This window comes from Hyperoodon ampullatus (assembly GCF_949752795.1).
Source record: "Hyperoodon ampullatus genome assembly, chromosome: 12".
In the NCBI taxonomy this organism is placed as follows: domain Eukaryota; kingdom Metazoa; phylum Chordata; class Mammalia; order Artiodactyla; family Ziphiidae; genus Hyperoodon; species Hyperoodon ampullatus.
Genome location: NC_136925.1, coordinates 37505381 through 37527280, shown reverse-complemented (window position 1 = coordinate 37527280; position 21900 = coordinate 37505381). Strand labels below are relative to the sequence as shown.

Here is a 21900-nt window from a genome sequence, read left to right as displayed (position 1 = left end):
GGTGGGAGGGAGGGAGACGCAATAGGGAAGGGATGTGGGAACAGATGTGTATGTATGACTGATTCACTTTGTTATAAAGCAGAAACTAATAAAAAAAAAAGGCTTATATTAACAGGAATTAACATCCAACTAAGGTCCCGAATGGGTCATCTTCTTAAACCTTAACTGTGCTAACTAGCCCTTCACTATCTTAATTTCACCACCGAGGAGAAAACCCAATGCACACAGTTCTTCCACAAATGCAAATAATCTGCGCCCCTCAGAGCGGCTGCCCAGCCCGTGTGCGGCCACCGCGGCTCGCCGGCCCAACCCCGCAGTTACTTACATGGTCACTGTAGTGGTCACTGTACACCTGCCCACACCGAAATGGTTCCTGGGCTTCAAGCCGTCGGCGTCAGAACCTCCGACCGATCTGCCCAGCTCTTTGCTTCGACTTCCCTCTCCCCGGCCGTCGAAGAGGTTGGGGAGCGGCCCCCTCTTGGGCTCGGGCTTGATCTCGGGCAGCAGCGAGCTGCTCTTGACCATAAGCTTGCGGTGGATGGCCCGGGCCGCCTCCTCCCTGCTCTCCTTGGCGGCCGGGCCGGGGTTGGACGCCCTCCTGGGAAGGGAGTCGTTGGCCGGAGCCCGCGGGCCGCCGGCGGGTGAGGTGGGCACGGCCTCCGGAACGCGGCTCCGACCCTTCCTCTTGGTGGGGGACGAGGCGGGCGGCGGCTGTTTGCTCCGCTCCGACTCCCCTGGCGGCTGCCCTTTGAGGTCGGGGCTGGGCTCGGACTCTAGGCCGGAAAAAGAGGCAACGCCCCCGTCGGGGGCCGCCCGCAGAGATTTCACTTTCTTTTCAGCAGAGCCGTTCTCGGCGGCCGCGTTTGGCGCCACCTCGTTGTCTAAGACCGCGTCATTCCGGGGCGCGCAGTCAGGCAGCGGCGGGTCAGCACCGGGGGAGTCGGTGGATTTCTGCGACCTCCTCCGCCTCCCCGACCTTCGGGCGCTCGACCTCTTCTCCATATCTTCGCAATCGCCGCAATCTTCAGCCCCGGGACTGATCACGACCGCCTCTTCCACCCGCGCCACCTCAGTCTTACTCAAGTAGATGTCCAGAGTCAACACTTTGGCGGGGTGGGCGCGCTCGCGGGGCCGACAGTCTCGCCCCGGGGGGTCGGCTTTGCTGTTTGCCGGCGCCGAACCCGCCTGGTTCTCTGTGCCCTCAGCGGGACGGTGGCCCGCAGGAGCCGATGCGTCCTCGGGGGGCTGGCTCGGCGCGTCTTGGTGCTCCGGAGAGCCTCCTTGGGCACACACGCGGGCGGCACAGTCGGCCGGCTGCTCCCCGGCGGGCGAGCCCGGCACGCCCCTCGCTTCCCGAGCTGGCTCCTGCTCGCGGCCAGCGCCGGGCGAAGCGTTCTTCTCCTGCCCGGAGGAATTCTCTAGTGAGGAATGCAGCTGCTTGGCAGCGGTGGTGGCATCTGGGAAAGTCTCTCCCTCTGCCTCCAGAGGTTCTAATTGGAGTGAATCACTTTCATGGCCCTGCTGCACAGCCGCCTCCGCTGCACGGCTGCCCGAGCCAGGTGACCGCTCGGCATCCGGGGGGGCCGCCTGGACGCAGCCTTCGGGTCGCTGGCCCTCCGGCTCCTGGCACTTCTCCCGGGGGGAGCCCTCCTCGCATGTGTCTGTCTGCTGTCGTTGGCTGCCCTGAAGTTGACTCTTCTCAGTCTCTGTTTCGGGGAGTTTGGAAGAGGTTACTTCTTTGGGAGAGATTGATTTGACATTTGAGCTGGTGGGACTCTCTAACCCGTTTCTGGTGTTCCTTCTCCTTCCTGCCGTGAACAGAGTGCCGAGTTTTCCCAAAACTGGTTTCCTTTTGTTCTCTTCTGGTGGTTGTGCGCTGGACTGAAAAATAAAAGGGGATGGGAAAGAGAGAACCTGAGAATCCGTTTTTTTCCTTTAATAGTTAAGTATATTATGGAACTACAAGCCAAAATGATAATAGGCCAGAGTTTCTAACTGAAGACGAGATTTGTGTTTGGGAATTCATTCCAACAAAATAAACTCTTATTTTATCTTTTGAATTTTTCTCAAACACCATCTATGCTTGGCGCTACTGAAGAGTAACATTAACTATAGAAAGAAAATTATGAAAGAAAATTTGGAAGGTCCAAATAATCACTCAAGCAAAATAAACAACTCCCAGGTCTTTCTACGTTCTGCTTTTTACCTCCTTCCTCCGTAAAGATGCAACTGCAAAACAGCCATGCGTGACTACAGGACAGCAGTAAACATACTAAAGGCGGAATTTTTCCTGAAATGCCGCCTTTTCTTTTTGTAGGCGGAAAGGAGTACGAGGAAAAACAGTCTTCTCCAGAACTGAAGGAAACCACTGGGGTTCAACGTAACTGCAAACGAAAAACCTTGAGAAAAAGAGAATTCGAGCCCGTGGGCGTGCCCTTGGCCAAGCCCGAGGTTCTCGGCGCGCCAGGCAGCGCTCGTCCAATGGGAGAAGCACGTGGGCTTCAAACGCCCGCTGGTCCTCATGGAACACAGCTGACCCCTGCCGAGCTCACCCGAGAGGGTCTTCTCCGCGGGGAGTTCCGGGGAGTGTCAATAGGGCGAGCACATGTGGGAGGGAGGGCGAAGGGGCTGGGCGACCGCCTTCTTAGGTCCCCACCGCCCGACCCCACCCCGATCTGGCCGGGGCTGACGGAAGGGCGCGGGGTTCTCCCATGCCGACCTCGGCCGGGGGTCGGTCTCTCACCACCCCGCTGGGCTCCGGGTGCGCAACGGGAGGGGGGGGGGAACCCCAGGGGCCGACCCACCCATGGGAGGGGCCCTGGCCGCCGGCGACGAGCAGCCCGGGTGCCGGTAAGGGGAAAAGCCTGCGCCTGTTACAAAGCCTGGGGCAAAACGGCCGGCACCTGGCGCCCGCGCGGGAAGCCAGGAGGGCACTCAAAACAAATCAATTAAAGCAAATCGGCCAATGGGCGCCGCGGCGCGCCGGGAGCCGGTACGCGAGGTGCCCGGGCGGGCAGGAAGAGGAGGAGGCTCGCCTGCGGGAGGGAGGGAGGGAGCGCGAGCGGCGAGTCCAGCCAAGCTCCTAGCGGAGGAAAGCCTATTCCCAGTAACGAGCCCACGGCAACCCAGACCACACGTGTGGCTACAATAACTTAAGAATTACCTCTTCCACCTAAAACCCAAGAGCTAGCTTGGTCCCCACCTTTCTCGGAAGGTGAAAACTCAGGGCAGTTTTTACAATATTGACTGCTTACAGAGGGGTTCCTGAATCACACTTTAAAGCGGCTCCATTTCATTTGAATTATATGCAGCCAGTGGACGTGGGAGATGGTGGGAAATAGGAAAGACTGTAAGATAAAGCATGGAAGTAGCAGGGTCCACAAGCATTTACTGAGACAGTCCTGGCACTGTAACATCATGTCATTCTGCAACAGCCACGTGAGGTGCTTGTCACTCCACAGCAGAAATAAGGAAAGCAAAGCTCAGAGCACAGAGACTTCAGGTGTGTTAGGGGTGGGGGCAATAAAGTCAGGATCCAAATCCAGGTCCTCAGCTTCCAGCCCGAGCACCCCCAACTCCCCACAGAGGACATGGCAGTGCAGTGGGCACCCCTGAGCCAGAGTCAGCCCAGAGGATTAGACCGCAGGCCACACTTCCCCCAGAATCGGCTCCTGAGGAAATGCTCCTGAATCAGATTTATTGACAAACTCCAGAGGTGATTCTTTGAGCTTGAGAAGCCCCTGGTGGGAGCTTTGGAACTAGACAGCTGCTGCATGAGGAGAGGGACAATCGAACGTTGCAGCCACTGGGAGCTTTTGTGACTGAGTTGATACGCTTCTAAAATCTAATCAGATTTTGATAATTATTCAGTGGTTATATAAATAACATAAGAAGAATTCACTGTGTAATTTAAGAAAAAATACATTAAAATATTCCAGTCTCCTAAGGAATATATTTGGACTCTTTCACTATGAGTCAAAGGTATTACATGGTTTTTAAATGTAATAATTCCTTATGCACTAAACTTACTAAGTGATTTACATAGATTCTCATCAGAGACAGCCCTGAAGATAGGTAGTGTTTTTATGCTCATTTGCCAAGGTGCCTTATCCTTGCTCAAGGTCCCACAGCCAGTAGTCTTTCTAACTCTGGAAATGGAGCTCTTTGTCTCTGCTGCCTCGACAGGCCTTCAAACATATCCTAAAGTAGCCAGGAATAGGTTTGAGTCTCATTGGCTCAATTCTAGACCATGTCCAAAGAAAACTAGTGTACATGTTATCCCGTCCTGCCAATGATATTGCAATCCATTTTTCCCATGTGGTTGAAAGGCGTCTGATCAGCTGTCTTCTCTGCTCAGTACAGGGTTTTGTTTTGTTTTGTTTTTCATTTTTGGCTATAGCTGCTTTTTACAGAACTGGTTGTTCTTTGTAACTTGACCTCATCAACTACTTGACTCCTCCCCCCAGAGGGGCAGCCAGTTTGTCACCTGCCAAGCTGCTCTGTTGAACTTGCTAGAATTCCAGACTTTTGTTTAGATGTGAATGTTCACAGCAGCTTCATTCATAATAATCAAAAACTGGAAACAACTTAAATGTCCCATCAGCTGGTGAATGGATCCAATAGTGGTACACCCATACCACAGAATGCTACTCAGCAATAAAAAGGACCGAACTTCTAAAACATGTAATGACATGGATGAATCTCACAAGCATTATGCTAACTGGAAGAAGCCAGACTCAAAAGGTATTGCATGGTTCCATTTATATGACATTCTAGGCAATGCAAATCCAATCTATAATAGTAGAAAGTAAATCAAAGGTTGCCTGAGGGCAGGGTGGGCAAGGAGGTGTGACTGGAAACAGGCACAAAGGAACTTTGGGGGATAAAAGCAGTGTTCCACATCTTGACTGTGGTGATGGTTACACATGTGTACATATCTTTCAAAACTCATCAAACTGTACACTTAAAATGGGGACAATTTTTATATGTAAATTATCTTAATAAAGTTGATTTTAAAATAAAGCTTTTTCCCTGGGAAGTAAAGAGCAGAAACACAATCCATCTGGCTCAGGTGCCCATTTCATAGTTCTTAGTCAGTGGGGGTCTCAAGTTGTTTCAAAGGCTACTTTCTCATTTACAGGGGAATGTAGTCTTCCCCCGAGGGGTCAGGGCCCTGCATCTCCAGCATCAGATCTCTGTGTAGGATCTCTGAGCGTTCAGAGTTCAGAGTGCACCTTTCCTCCTGAGTAAAGTTCATAGTCACATCTTTGAGGAACACCCCTTCTTAAAACAGGACACGTTTCTTTTCAGCCAGGGGTTATTTCATTACAGTGTTCATGGAGGAAGGATGAATATAGTAGATGGAAAACAAAAATGAGATGGCCTGGGAGTTGTCTAGAGAGTAGGCACCTCCTTAAGTAGGAGCCTTTGCACCTAGAGTCCTAAACCTATAATGGGAGGCCAAATACCCAGCACCTTCCCCCTCGACCTTGATGATCATCTGTTAGGAAGGGGAGTGTTCTGCACAGAGGCCATGGGGGCCCATCAGTCATCTTCCTGCTCCCCCAGGCTACTCCTCAGGCTCTCCTCCTGGTGTGGTCAGGGTCCTGAGAGTTCTCAGGCTGGGTGTTCTCGGACTATAGCACAGCCATGCAAACCCGGGACCTCCTTTGTAGTTAGCTTTTTACCCTGTCCTTTCTGCCCACCTCGCTGTGCAGAAACCTGCACCTGGAATCCTCCTGTCACCCATGCCCTACTGAGATAAGCATAATCCACAATAGGACAATGTTAGAAACGGTCCATGGGTTGTGTGCTGGGATTTGTTTTAGTGTTCTTGTTGGCATACATTACATGTGGCTCATTAGGGGCCATGTGCGAGTATCTGTAACAAGACCACAGTCCAGCAGTGTGTAGAGGCCCAGGCAGTACTGGCTGCAGTGCTGTTCTCTGATTCTCAACCTTCTTGGTATGGCAGCACCTACTATCAGCAGTTGCCACTAAATAAAAGCTACCTTGTACTGTTATAAATAATTTCAGAGATCTCTTCTATCTGCTCACTGGTGGGGAACAAAAGGTCAGGAAATACAGGATAAATTATTAGTATACCAAAATGTTTGGATATACAGGCAAAATAGTTTATTGCTTTTTAAAGATTACCTTGAAGTCGTTGCTTTAAATTTAGAAGTGCTTCACCTAAATCATGTTTGGAGATTGAAGGAAAATACGTTGAGCATATTATTTGAAAATGTAACTAACAAACTGTTTAAAAATAAATCTTTCATATATTTCCCATCTTTTCCTTGCACAGTGGAATATAAGCCTCTTAAGAGCAAGAAAATTGACCTATCTGTATTCCCAACACCTAGCACAGGGACTTACAGTAGAGGTGGACATAAATTATTTGATGCTACTAAAAAATTAGTAACATCCCCACTCCCTTCCAAAGGGAGTCATCAGCACTCTTGCAGACAACTATAAACATGGTTAGTTCTAAACAAAACAAAAACAGAATGGAAATCTTTTCTGCACAAGACTTAGTGTGGTTGCAAGCATCATACTCAATGGTGAAAAACTGAAAGCATTTCCACTAAGATCAGGAACAAGACAAGGATGTCCACTATCGCCACTCTTATTCAACATAGTTTTGGAGTCCTAGCCACAGCAATCAGAGAAGAAAAAGAAATAAAAGGAACACAAATTAAAAAAGAAGAAGTAAAACGGTCACTGTTTGCCGATGAAATGATACTATACATAGAAAATCCTAAAGATGCCACCAGAAAACTACTAGAACTAATCAATGAATTTGGTAAGGTTGCAGGATACAAAATTAATGCACAGAAATCTGGTGTTCCTATATACCAACAACAAAAAATCAGAAAGAGAAATTAAGGAAACACTCCCATTTACCATTGCAACAAAAAGAATAAAATACCTAGGAATAAACCTGCCTACGGAGGCGAAAGACATGTACTCAGAAAACTATAAAACACTGATGAAAGAAATCAAAGATGACATAAACAGATGGAGAAATATACCATGTTCTTGGATTGGAAGAATCAGTATTGTGAAAATGACTATACTACCCAAAGCAATCTACAGATTCAATGCAATCCCTGTCAAGCTACCAATGGCATTCTTCACAGAATTAGAACAAAAAATTTTACAATTCGTATGGAAACACAAAAGACCCCAAATAGCCAAAGCAATCTTGAGAAAGAAAAACAGAGCTGGAGGAATCAGGCTCCCCGACTTCAAACAATACCACAAAGCTACAGTAATCAAGACAGTATGGTACTGGCACAAAAACAGAAATATAGATCAACAGTACAGGATAGAAAGCCCAGAGATAAACCCACACACATATGGGCACCTAATTTATGACAAAGGAGGCAAGAACATACAATGGAGAAAAGATAGCCTCTTCAATATGTGGTGCTGGGAAAACTGGACAGCTACATGTAAAAGAATGAAATTAGAACACTCCCTAACACCATACACAAAAATAAACTCCAAGTGGATTAAAAACTTAAATGTAAGACCAGACACTATTATACTCTTAGAGGAAAACATAGGAAAAACACACTTTGACATAAACCACATCAAGATCTTTTTTGACCCACCTCCTAGAGTAACAGAAAAACAAAAATAAACAAATGGGACTTAAACTTAAAAGCTTTTGCACAGCAAAGGAAACCATAAACAAGACAAAAAGACAACCCTCAGAATGGGAGAAAATATTTGCAAATGAAACAACAGACAAAGGATTAATCTCCAAAATATACAAACAGCTCAGGGAGCTCAATATCAAGAAAACAAACAATCCAGTTAAAATATGGGCAGAAGACCTAAATAGACATTTCACCAAGGAAGACCTACAGATGGCCAAGAGGCGCATGAAAAGATGCTCAACATCACTAATTATTAGAGAAATGCAAATCAAAACTACAATGAGGTATCACCTCATGCTGGTCAGAATAGCCACTATCAAAAATCTAGAAACAATAAATGCTGGAAAGGGTGTGGTGAAAAGGGAACCCTCCTGCACTGCTGGTAGGAATGTAAATTGATACAACCACTATGGAAAACAGTATGAAGATTCCTTAAAAAACTAAAAATAGAACTACCATATGACCCAGCAATCCCACTACTGGGCATATACCCTGAGAAAACCATAATTCAAAAAGAGACATGTACCACAGTGTTCATTGCAGCACTATTTACAATAGCCAGGACATGGAACCAATCTAAATGTCCACTGACAGATGAATGGATAAAGAAGATGTGGCACATATATACAATGGAATATTACTCAGCCATAAAAAGAAACGAAATTGAGTTATTTGTAGTGAGGTGGATGGACCTAGAGTCTGTCATACAGAGTGAAGTAAGTCAGAAGGAGAAAAACAAATACCGTATGCTAACACATATATATGGAATCTAAAAAAAAAAATTGGTACTGATGAACCTAGTTGCAGGGCAGGAATAAAGAGGTAGACATAGAGAATGGACTTGATGACATGGGGTGGGAGGGTGAAGTTGGGGCGAAGTGAGAGTAGCATGCACATATATACACTACAGAATGTAAAATAGTTGGCTGGTGGGAAGCAGCAACATAGCACAGGGAGATCCGCTCGGTGCCTTGCCATGACCTAGAGGGGTGGGAGGGAGGCTCAAGAGGGAGGAGATAAGGGGACATGTGTATGCATATGGCTGATTCACTTTGTTGTGCAACAGAAACTAACACAGTATTGTGAAGCAATTATACTCCAATAAAGATCTATTAAAAAAAAAAAAAAAGACTTAGTGTGGTCAAGAATTTGCAGCTCTGTTCTGCCCATGTGAGGATTCTGTACCGCGATGCAGCTGCTGGCACACAAACTTGGATTTCTTCAGTTTTACTGCTGGCTCCCAGCCTGAGTCTGACTTGAGAAAGCAGATCAAGATCTTTTACACGGTGGCTTCCCTGGTGGTGCAGTGGTTGAGAGTCCGCCTGCCGATGCAGGGGACACAGGTTCGTGCCCCAGTAGCGGAGCGGCTAGGCCTGTGAGCCATGGCCTCTGAGCCTGCGCGTCTGGAGCCTGTGCTCCGCAGTGGGAGGGGCCACAGTAGTAAGAAGCCCGCGTACCGCAAAAAATAATAATAAATTAATTAATTAATAAAAAAAAATCTTTTACATATATTCACATGTGCCTCCTGCTAAAATGTGGTCAGTGATGTACAAAAGTAACTTTTTTTTTTTTTTTTTTGTGGTACGCAGGCCTCTCACTGCTATGGCCTCTCCCATTGCTGAGCACAGTCTCCGGACGTGCAGGCTCAGCGGCCATGGCTCACGGGCCCAGCCGCTCTGCGGCATGTGGGATCTTCCCGGACCGGGGCACGAACCCGTGTCCCCTGCATCGGCAGGCGGACTCTCAACCACTGCGCCACCAGGGAAGCCCGTAACTCTTTTTTTTTAAACACTTGTGATTCCCTGTGAGCTCACTATGGACTGAGATTTTGAAGAGGCATTTAAAATGATCTGCTGTCCTCTTCATCACTCTATCTTTTTGGTATTGCTTGTGCTAATATATATGGCCCACTCTAGATAATACAACACACATGCACACAAAATGCAAAAGAAGAAATGTTCACATAAATACACCTTGACCTATTAAACACTGAAACTTTTCATTTTAACTTTTTAAATATTTTTTTCACCTGTTATCAAGTTTCCTCCCTCAGAGTATACTAAATGTAATTTAGCTATGGCTTAATGATTCTGGAGACAGAACTATTTACATTTGTGCTATAATATGATTTCTTCCATGGCTGTTACAATGAGTATAGACTAAGGTTTGCACTAAATGACCCACAGACTATAATACTGTTTAATCATAAGCAGGCCTCTTACAAAGAGGCACAGGAAATTACTGCATTCAACCAGTTTTGATCTATGTACAATTTCATATGGTGCAACCAATAGTATGTTGCATCAGACCTTCAGAGCCTCTCTCCACTCTCACTGCTCCCCCGTCTCTTGGGGTGGGATGCTTGCCCCTGTGCTGTTTTCAATATCTGTCAGCATCCCACCGCCCACCCCATCTCTGCTGCTCACCATTGTTTTCTCTTTTTTTAAATCTCTGTCCTTTCCATTTCATGTGACACATACTTCTCTACTTACAACCTCAATGTTTGTTTTTTTTCTAATGTTGTCACTTCAAACCAAATGGCAATCATATTCTGTTGACAGAATTAGAGGTATACTATTATGTAAAAGAATTAGGAGCAGACTTTTTTTTTTAAACTGTCAGGTTTAACAGCATCCTGAAAAAGAGGCGTTATTGAATATGAAAGCCAGAATTCAGGAAATAGTTGTACGTTCCTTATTCCAAAAGTATTCCCCGCCCTTTCAGAGGGTTTGAAGCAGTAAAGAGTTTCTTTTAAAAAGTAGACTCCCAGTTCCAGCTAAGGATTGTCTTTAGGTCATTTACTGTTTGACAGAAGCAGAGTGAAAGCTGATTGTTTAAAGCCACTGACACTTGATCAATTAGAAAGGAAGGTAAGATCATAGAATGTTTGAATTGTAGGGTCGTTTACTCATTCATTCCGCTAATAATTATTGAGAGTCTGCTTTGTGTCAGATTTTCTTCTTACCTTAAAGAAGCAAACTGTGGCCCAAAGCATCAGATAATTTTCCTAAGACACAAGTCGGGCTTTCTAACAGTTAGCTCAGTAAATTTTCCCATTTGAATTTATAGTATATCATTAGGAAAATAAGATTTCGTTTACTAGAATATGACTTTCGTACCACTTTTATGTACGTACTGACCATATAGAGTATGTTACACCTGTGTGGCATGCTTCCTCCTGAGCCTTGCAACATAATAATGGCCGATATTGAGCTCTCACTTACGATGGAGTGCTGGCTGTAGAATCAGGTAACTCTGTAAACAGTGGGCACTTCTGTTTGCTCACCCTTTGTCAACCTTCTCTGTGCCCCAGGCCCTTGACCATGAGGAATATAGAAACAGACTCCCTTACCCTTTGGCTTTGATAGGTTCAACCAGTAAAAGACACTGACAGGAAACCAAAGGGAGGGACTAGAGTGAGGTCAAGGCAATTCCTTCCCACCCCTCTCTCTCCTTGTTAGGCTCTGGGCTGGGTGTGGTCCAGCATGACCATGGCATCGGTCAGGCAGCCACCCCTGCAGCTACACTTCTGTCGCCAGGTCCCAGTAATTGCTTCTTCTCTCACTCCTCCAGGCCTGGGATGGAAAGGGTCTCAGTGGTGATGGCCTGGCAGTGCTTCATTATCCTTTGCTTGGGGTGGAACCAGGTTTTTTTGTTTTTTTTGTTTTTTTATTTTTGGCTGCCTTGGGTCTTCGTTGCTGCACACGGGCTTTCTCGAGTTGCAGCAAGCGGGGTCTACTCTTTGTTGCAGTGCGTGGGCTTCCAATTGCGGTGGCTTCTCTTGTTGTGGAGCATGGGCTCTAGGCACGCAGGTTTCAGTAGTTGTGGCACGCAGGCTCAGTAGTTGTGGCTTGCGGGCTCTAGAGCACAGGCTCCGTAGTTGTGGCGCACAGGCTTAGTTGCTCCACAGGCATGTGGGATCTTCTCGGACCAGGGCTCAAACCCATGTCCCCTGCATTGGCAGGTGGATTCTTAACCACTGCACTACCAGGGAAGCCCCTGGCACCAGGTTTTGTGGGGCATGAAACATATATAATTTTGAGAGCTTTCTTTAAGAAGACGACGACATAATATTAGATTACAGATTTAGGGACAGAGCCTTGGAAGAGGCCTTGTGAAGGAAGAAATCGTGAAGCTTAAGCTTCTTTTGCCTCTTGTGGTTTCCTTAAAACTTTGCCCATGCTTTGTACATAGCCCCTCTTACTTAACTCAGTCATCCAAGTTGACTGTGCCCTTTCCCATGCTGGGATCCTGACTAATATTTACTATGTGCTCAATCATGGGTAACAGATAACTCACAATGTTTCTCTCTGTGTAAACTGAACAGTTTCCCGCAACATTTTTTTTTCTCTATCACACTGAATTAATTTGCTTTACAGTAGAGATGTAAATATAATCCTAATTTGGAGAATATTTTTTTCCCAAGTATAATGTGTAAATTACAGGAGATATGGGAATTTGACATGGATAGCAAATATTTCTTACTACCTCCTGGATTGTGGGCATATTTCGATGAGTATATAATCAAATCACTAGCTAGCTAGCTCCTAGTTGGAGTAAAGAAGCTTAGCCAAACTGGAAAATGAAAATGTGCTCACTGTCAAATTAGTTCCTTTTTTATTGACTCAGAACCAAAAAAGCATGTCCTTTATATATTTTTAAAAAGAATGACGGGGCTTCCCTGGTGGCGCAGTGGCTGAGAATCTGCCTGCCAATGCAGGGAACACGGGTTTGAGCCCTGGTCTGGGAAGATCCCACATGCCGCGGAGCAGCTGGGCCCGTGAGCCACAACTACTGAGCCTGCGCGTCTGGAGCCTGTGCTCCACAACAAGAGAGGCCGAGATAGTGAGAGGCCCGCGCACTGCGATGAAGAGTGGCCCATGCTCGCCGCAACTAGAGAAAGCCCTCGCACAGAAACGAAGACCCAACACAGCCAAAAATAAATACATAAATAAATTTATTTTAAAAAAAAAGAATGACTTGTACAATAACTCAGGCCAAAGGTCAAGAATAAGTACTTTAAAACACTAGAAAACCATCAGTGCATTGCCGAATCCAAGCGCTCAAGTCGCAAGGATTAACTTCCAGTTAGGTCATCCATATGTAGATGATGTGATGAGAGGGATAGGGATATTGGGGAGATGAGGGTGAAGCAGCCCAAGAGAGACTGACACAGCATGCCTGTCTCCACCAGGCACAGCTGGCAACCAAGTCCACTAAGGGGACCAGGATGAGAGAAGGAACTCGGAGGTAGCAGCTCTGTAAAGAATGAAGAAGCCTCTCCAACACAGCACTGTCAACTCCAGGCTCCCTCTGAGACTTCTAGTGACCTTGAGACCTCATAACTTGAGGTTAGTGTAACCACATTTAAAAGTATGGCAGAAAATAGTGGGTTTTTTCCTAGAAGATAAATTTATTTCTTTATCTTTCCAATTAATATATACTTCCCAGAAATATCTCCGTTTTCTGCAATTTCTAGTGAGAATTATTGACTTCCTGGCAATTCATTTCAAACTAAGAAGGAAAATGCATGCTTTCATGGAGAGAACTCAGGAATACTACTAAATAGGGATCAAATAATTTGTCTTCTCAAAAATTCCTCTTCTGGGCTTCCCTGGTGGCGCAGTGGTTGAGAATCTGCCTGCCAAGGCAGGGGACACGGGTTTGAGCCTTGGTCTGGGAAGATCCTACATGCCGCGGAGCAACTAGGCCCGTGAGCCACAATTACTCAGCCTGCGCGTCTGGAGCCTGTGCTCCGCAACAAGAGAAGCCGCGATAGTGAGAGGCCCGCGCACCGTGATGAAGAGTGGCCCCAACTTGCCGCAACTAGAGAAAGCCCTCACACAGAAACGAAGACCCAACACAGCCATAAATAATTTTTTTAAAAAAATTCCTCTTCTGTCATCGAGGGTATTGAGAAATTCACGGGAAATGATATATGTGAACATGCTTTGAAAAGCACAAAGTGCCTAAGACGGTGATGGCTGGCATAATTCATAGTCTGATATTCTGCTGATGTTTTATAACCCAAGTTGAAGCTGACTAAATAACAGGATTAATTTATGATTCTTGGTGAGATGGAGATGAACATAGAATATGATAGACATGCAGAACTTGGCATATCATTGCTCATGAGCACTCATCTTCAATGTGTCATGACTAGAATAAAGAAAAACTGAAGTCTACCCTTCCTTGTAAACATTATCTTTTCCAGATCATAATGTATAGAAGATATGCAACTAGGTAGAATGAACACCTCTGGATCGCCCTATGTAAAAAAAGCACCTCGGGCTTCCCTGATGGCGCAGTGGTTGAGAGTCCGCCTGCTGATGCAGGGGACGCGGGTTCGTGCCTCGGTCCAGGAAGATCCCACATGCCGCGGAGTGGCTGGGCCCGTGAGCCATGGCCACTGAGCCTGCGCGTCCGGAGCCTGTGCTCCACAACGGGAGAGGTCCGCATACCGCAAGGAAAAAAAAAAAAAAAAAGCACCTTACTTTCTATAACCTTATGCTCCTTTATTTTTCTTCATAGCACTTATTATTACCTGAACTGAAAGTACTTAATATTTATTTGTATACTTTGTTGTCTGTCGTTCCTCATAGAATGTAAGCTCATGAGAATAAGAATGTAGTTTTGTTCACCACTATGTCCCTATTCCTTTCTCAGTGTGTGGTACCAATAGGCACTGAATAAATATTTATCAAAAGAACACATCAACCATATTTTCCAGAAATCTCTCAGTCTCCCACAGACAAGAGCCAGACAACACCGTGTAATGGTACAGCCAGTAGTTTGGGGGCAATGAATTATGACTGAGGCCCTCAGTGAACATTCTCAGACAGGAACAAAGGCCTGTCTCTAGCCTTGGCCCCCTTCTCAAATGATTCCCTTAAAATCCAGTTTCTGAAATGCTCATCCTCTGGATTGTTTGAGGATCAAATGAGATGTCTGTGAAACACCTAGCACAGTCTCTGGGGAGGAGATAGGGAATGGGAAAGGAAACCTTAAGATATATATATACATATTCATATTTGAAAGTCAGACTATATAAACAAGTACAATGAAGAAAATATAAATTATTCTTTATCTTTTCTATCCCCAAATACCACTATTACTACTTTTTCTTTCTGGTTTTTTATCAGGGCATTGTATAATAGCATTTTGTACCTGCTTTTTGGTATATTATTCTTTCACTGAATTCATGCCAATAAATATATTTCTATAACAATATTTTAATGGTTGCATTAAATTCTACCATGTCAGTGTACCACAATGCCTACAGTTTGTTATTTTCAATGCATTGCAGACTGCAGAAACTATATTTGTACCTTATCTCTACACACATCCTTAATGATTCCCACAGGATATGTTCCTAATTAGTAGTGAAGGGAATGAAAAGGAAAACCACAATGAGATATCTTTACAAATCCATCAGATTGGAAAATAATTAAAAGAGCAATGATTCCAAATGTAAGAGAGGCTGTGGAGCAATAGGAACGCTCGCACAGTGGTGATGGGAGTGTAACTTGGAACCACTGTTTTGGAAAACACTTTGGCATTATTGAATAGAACAGAAGATATGCATACCCTATGAGCATAGCAGTATATTCCCTAGAGTAGCAGTCCTCAAAATTTTCGTTTCAGAATTCCTTGACACCCTTAAAAAGTTAAGGCCCCCAAAAGCCTTTGTTTGTATGGGTTATATCGATCTACACTTCTCAGCTTAGAAATTAAAACTGAGCTGTTTTTAAAGTTCAACAATACTCAGGACCCATTCTATTTAGTCATCAGAGCAAGACATCATCGCATATCACGTTGCCTCTGGATCTTCACTGTACCCTTCCTTGTGATAGGATGAAAGTGAAAGGCAAATAACATCTTAGCATTTTTATGAAAATAGTTTTGACATTACGGACTCCCTTGGAAGATCTGGGGAACCCCCAAGTGTCCCCAGACCTCACTTTGAGAATTGCTGCCCTCAAGAGGTTCATGCACATTGTTCAAGGACATGAGCACAAGGATGTTCCCAGCAGCGTTGCTTGTACAAGCCCCTAACAAGAAACCAACCCAGATCCCATCCACAGCAAGATGAGTAAGTTCATTGTTGTTCATTCATAAAACAGAATACTCTACAGCAACAGAAATGAATGAACTTCGGTAGCAAAATCTGTGGATGAATTTTATAAACATAAAGTTGATTGAAAGAATCTGGACCTGAATGAGAACTTAGGATATAATTCTATTTATATGAAATTCAAGAACAGGTAAGTTAATTTGCACTGTCTTGGGATACATTCATAGGCGGTAAAATTATAAAGAAAAGAAGAAATATAATGATTATAACAGTTAAGAGAGTAGTTACCTCTTGTGGTACAGATCCTCTCTTTATTTAAAAATGTGATATTTTGTTCACATGGATTTTTTGCATTAACTTTTTATTTTTTTTTTGCAGTACGCGGGCCTCTCACTGTTGTGGCCTCTCCCGCTGCGGAGCACAGGCTCCAGACGTGCAGGCTCAGCAGCCATGGCTCATGGACCCAGCCGCTCCGCAGCACGTGGGATCCTCCCGGACCAGGGCACGAACTCGCGTCCCCCACATCGGCAGGCGGACCCTCAACCACTGCGCCATCAGGGAAGCCCCTTAACTTTTGTTTTTAAAAATATTGCAATAAAAGACTGAATTGAAATGTTATTTATCTTGAGCACCGAGTTTTTTGGCACCTCCTTACACTTCGCTCCTGAGGCAAGAGCCCCACTCCCCTCATCCTACTACTAGCCCTGATGGTGAAGGAGGGGCGGGGGTGACCTAGAGTCTGTCATACAGAGTGAAGTAAGTCAGAAAGAGAAAGACAAATACTGTATGCTGACACATATATATGGAATTTAAGGGAAAAAAAAGTCATGAAGAACCTAGGGGTAAAACAGGAATAAAGACACAGACCTACTAGAGACTGGACTTGAGGATATGGGGAGGGGGAAGGGTAAGCTGTGACAAAGCGAGACAGTGGCATGGACATATATACACTACCAAACGTAAGGTACATAGCTAGTGGGAAGCAGCCGCATAGCACAAGGAGATCAGCTCGGTGCTTTGTGACCTCCTGGAGGGGTGGGATAGGGAGGGTGGGAGGGAGGGAGAGGCAAGAGGGAAGAGATATGGGAACATATGTATATGTATAACTGATTCACTGTGTTATAAAGCAGAAACTAACACACCATTGTAAAGCAATTATACTCCAATAAAGATTAAAAACAAAAAAGTGATTTGCCCAAGGTCATGCATAGAAAAAGCCGAGAAGTAAAGTGTGCTGCTAAGGAAGGTGGGGAGGAGGGGCCCTGTGAGGACAGGAAATGGCTGGGAGGGGCAGCTCCAGGGGAGCCCGGAGAACAGCACTGAACCAACAAACTGGAGTGGGTGGGGGGAATTCACACTTTAGCTCGCTGGGGCCTATACAACTATGGGTTTTCATCCAGCTTCAATGAATATTTTTTCCACTTTCTGGGTCTCGCTTCCTTTTTTACCCTCCCAAGGAATTTAGCCTTATTCTTCACGGGCTCCACTAGACTCTGTCATGGGGGATTGGGACTGTGTGTGTGTGTGTGCGTGTTGGGAGTGGGAAGACTGTGAGAAAGTTGCTGCTCGTTCAATTTTAAAAGGAGAAGCATTTCATCACCTCTCACCACTCTGTTCCTGGCGGGCGGCAGGAGCCTTGGATGCCACTCTCTGCCTCAGCTTGCCGGTCTGGAGCGTGTTTTGAAAACACTGCTCCTGTACAGGCTTGAGGCGGACAAGCCTGTGCACCCAGGTTGAGCACTGCCCTAGTCCTGATTACGCCTGGAGACACAGGCAGCAGCTTCCTGCCCGTTTCAACATTTGAATTCAAATGAGAATGTTGGCTCACTAGCCACCATTCTCTTAGCACCCACAGTGCCTTCTTAGCACTCCACGTACCTTTATCTCATATCACAGAGAAACTCAAGGGAAAAGCAACCTTCAAAATTACCAGCCTGGCCACTATACCTCCCCCCACTGTCCTCCCCACCCCACCCCAAGCTTACTTACCAAGGTGCATAGGCTACAGTTACATTAATCTGCTTAGTGCATTTTTAGGTATTTACAATTAGGCCTTAATAAGATGGTTGACCAAAACATCAGAAATTTTACTTATTAAACTTAAAATGTTTTCTGAAGCTTTATAGTCATAATGCTCTTAAACCTAGATGTTTATTATTTTTTTTTAATTTGGAAAGTTCACTTTAAAAAAGGCATTTCTGGGCTTCCCTGGTGGCGCAGTGGTTGAGAGTACGCCTGCCGATGCAGGGGACACGGGTTCGTGCCCCGTTTTGGCAGGATCCCACATGCCGCGGAGCGTCTGGGCCCGTGAGCCATGGCCGCTGAGCCTGCGCATTCGGAGCCTGTGCTCCGCAACGGGAGAGGCCACAACAGTGAGAGGCCCACATACCGCAAAAAAAAAAAAAAAAAAAAAAAAAGGCATTTCTTGTAAAACACAAGGTATTAATTCTGTTAAGATTTCTAGGGGATAATTAGGAGTTCATATCCTAAGTGTAAAGACTATTTGTCCATGTAGTTATTAAGCCACTGTGTCTAAAATATCAAAGGATAGGGGAAAGTGATAAGAATTAACAGAGAAAATGATGGCAACAATGCCCAACACTTATTTGGCGCTTTATATTTATGCCTCTTTGAGCAAAGTAGTGAAGCAAAGTTTAATAGACTCTTACATAAACTCCTTTTTCTGAAAAGTTTGCCTTTTTCTCATAACTTCCTTTAAGCCATGGCACTTCTAGAATAATAGGGCTGTAAGAAGCCGAGTCACTCCTATAAGTTTCTGTGTCCTAATAAAATCTCATTTGGGGAAAGTACGGGCAACACACAATAACGTGTTACGGGGACAGGCCCGCGTGAGCAGCAACAGCCGACACCCAGTGGAGAACGTATTTAAAAGATAACCTACATTTTAAAAGAAAGTGTAATAGAGATCTACCTTTCCCTACCATGATGAAAAATAAAAACCAATCCTTAGCACTCGACACAATGTTTCCCAACTAGTTTCTTCCAAGGGGCTAGATGTCAGTTTGCCTTTGATATTTGGAAAAGGGGTGGGGAAAAGATTTTTTTCAACTCAGGGGAGAAAAAGGATTAATTAAGTTCTTTGCACCACACTCAACAACAGGTCTATAAAATTGATGTCGTTAGAATGGCTGATGGAACTTAACTCAAATATAGTCAGCAAGGGCAGCTTGTCAATGATTACCTGCCATAATTTAAAGAACCTCGAGAAGGGCAGACACAGTAGATCACATACTAGTGTTTTCATTTCTATTTCAAAGTCTCCAAGGCTACTTAGCCCCCACTCTACTCCTCAGCCTCCTACTATATTCCTTCTACTCACAATTGCTCACGATTTTTAAGCCCAGAGAATTTACCAGCTCTGGACAATAAACACACTGTGAAGTTAACTGATGTCATTAATAATAATACTACATAAATTCAAAACAAAAGCTCGGTCAGTGGGCTTCCCTGTTGGCGCAATGGTTAAGAATCCGCCTGCCAATGCAGGGGACACGGGTTCGAGCCCTGGTCTAGGAAGATCCCACCGCCCGCGGAGCAAGTAAGCCCGTGCGCCACAGCTACTGAGCCTGCGCTCTAGAGCCCGTGAATCACAGCTACTGAGCCGAACTGCCACAACTACTGAAGCCCGCACACCCTAGAGCCTGTGCTCCGCAACAAGAGAAGCCACCGCAATGAGAAGCCCGCGCACCGCAACGAAGAGTAGCTCCCGCTCACCACAACTAGAGAAAGCCTGCACGCAGCAACAAAGACCCAACACAGCCCAAAATTAAAATTAATTAATTAATTAATTTAAAATAAAAAGTCTCTTCAGTGAAGAGATAACAAAACTTCACTTAGTTTCTTACCATGATGTGGCTTCTTTTTTCCTTTCTATAGACACACCAAGAGAATATGAGCAGTACAGTGTAGCTATGCAGGCATTACCAAGATCAATCTTCCTACTTCTCAGAATAGCCTTGTCTGTCCTCCTCCTTCCAGATGACTGTGTTTAACTCTCACCAGCTCACCTTCCTGGCAGTGCTGCTCTCTCCCAGAGCCGGAGCTGAATGACAGATACTGACTGTTTATGTGAAGAGCACATTTAACAAAGGCGTGTTTGATTCAAAAGTTGAAAGGGTTAAAGAGGTGCGCCCTTTTTTGGGTGTGACACGGACCCAAAATTGCTGAAAAGACAACAGAGGAAGTAGTAGGCAGTTTGGGGAAAGTTGCCCTGAATACATTAAATTGGAAAACCTGATAGGAAGTAAGTAGAGCGAGAAGGACCTCTTAGCTTTGATTTTCTTTCTCTGGTGAACGAGGTCAGCTTTCTTTAATGCCGAGTTTTTGTTATGTCTCGTTTTAATTCCAGCTTCTATTTACTTAGGCTTTCTTAAAAAGATATACATTGTATCCCATAAGCCACATACCATGTAACATTACCAAAAATGAAAGCATGCAGCATAACAGAAAATGTAAAAATTATGTCCACCTCATTAAAACCCAAATAATTGATACCTATTTTCATCAATAAATAGAATTCAATAGAGATTACCATGACATTTGTTCCAAAAGTTTCTAGTTCATATGGCTGATCAGAAGTTTTCAGTATTTGGTAACAAGTTTATTCTTCAGCGAAATAGTCACACTACTATTAGACCAATATTCTTAAGTCTTCGTTATTAGGTGACATCAATCATAAAAAAGTGCTCTCCTAATTTTTTCATCATGAGCATCAGTACTAGAAACATTTATTGAGCATCTACTGGCTCACTTCAATGTGCAAGTTTGTATTGATGATGGTGAGTGTGTATGTGAGGTACTATTATTCTTTTGTATATTTTAATTTTTCTTTTAAATTATGGTAAAAAGCACACAACAAAATTTACGTCTTAACTATCGTCAAGTGCACAGGTTAGTAGTGCTCACTATATTCACACTGCTGTGCACAGATCTCTAGAACTTTTTCATCTTGAACAACTAAAGCTTTATACCTATTGAACAACAACTCCCCATTTTGCCAACGCTGCAGCCCCTGGAAACCACTATTCTCCTTTCTGTCTCTATGATCTTAGGTACCGCATAAAGTGGAAACGTACAGTACTTGTCTTTTTGTGACTACCTTATTTCATTTGGCATAGTGTCCTCGCAATTTGTCTATGTTGTAGCATAAGACAGGATTTCCTCCTCTTTTAAGGTTGAATAGTATTCCACTGTATGTATGGATCACATTTTCTTTATCCATTCATCTGTTAATGGACATTTGGGTTACTTCCACCTCTTGGCTTTTGTGAATAATGCTGCAATGAACATGGGTGTGCAAGTATCTCTTCAAGATCCTGCATTCAATTCTTTAGGATATATACCCAGAAGTGGATCATATGGTAATTTATTTTTAATTTTTTTAGTAACCATCATACTGTTTTCCCTAGCAGCTGTACCATTTTACTTTCCCACCAACAGGGCACAAGTGTTCCAATTTCTCCACATCATCACCAACACTTGTTATTTTTTGGTTTTTTGGTAGTGGTCTTCCTAATGATGAAGTGGTGATTATTTGTTTTTTGTTTTGTTTTGTTTTTGAGTGAGAGTGCTATTTTAAAGAAAAGCTATAAGAAGTAGATGGCTATACTTATTTAAAATATATATTATAAATTTCTCTAGGCTTGGCAAACTCAGCTGTAATTTCCTCTGTAATCATCTATGTAAAAAGATAAATTTTGAATAGATTGAGAGATAAACTCTCCAAAAACTAAAAAAAAAAAAAATTATCTTAAATAACTACTTAAAAATATTAAAAGGTTTATTTATAAAAAGACTCTATGGTCATTTGCCAACCGTAACTGTATTTATAGAGTGTCACACTCATGATTACATGAGGGCTCTTATAGTTCACTTATTCATTCAACAAGCAGTTATTGGTTGCCAACTCTGTCAGTTTCTGCAGATTCAGGAATTAAAAGATACAGTCTCTGCCATCAAGGAACTCACAGTTTGGGGTAAAAGGGAAGGAAAGAGGACAGATGTGTGCAAAGACAGAGCAAAGCAATGTTATTGTTTAGAGGTGTGTATAGGATGCAGTGGGCATCTGATGATAGCTACCATTAATGGATGGCCTGTGTAGAAAAAGTAGTGCTTTATAGAAGGGGTGGCATTTGAATT

At 44.3% G+C, this 21900-nt stretch overlaps 1 protein-coding gene across 1 annotated transcript in view; it reads right to left on the bottom strand.

The window, feature by feature from the left end:
* The window catches only part of CRYBG1 (crystallin beta-gamma domain containing 1), a gene marked incomplete at its 5' end in the record, with an annotated part of 218495 nt that overhangs the window by 56741 nt on the left and 139854 nt on the right, over positions 1-21900 (bottom strand). The window contains one exon of the mRNA XM_079716281.1: positions 326-1881. Within this exon, the coding sequence (XP_079572407.1) occupies positions 326-1881 (1556 nt within the window). The remainder of the gene's footprint in view (positions 1-325; positions 1882-21900) is intronic.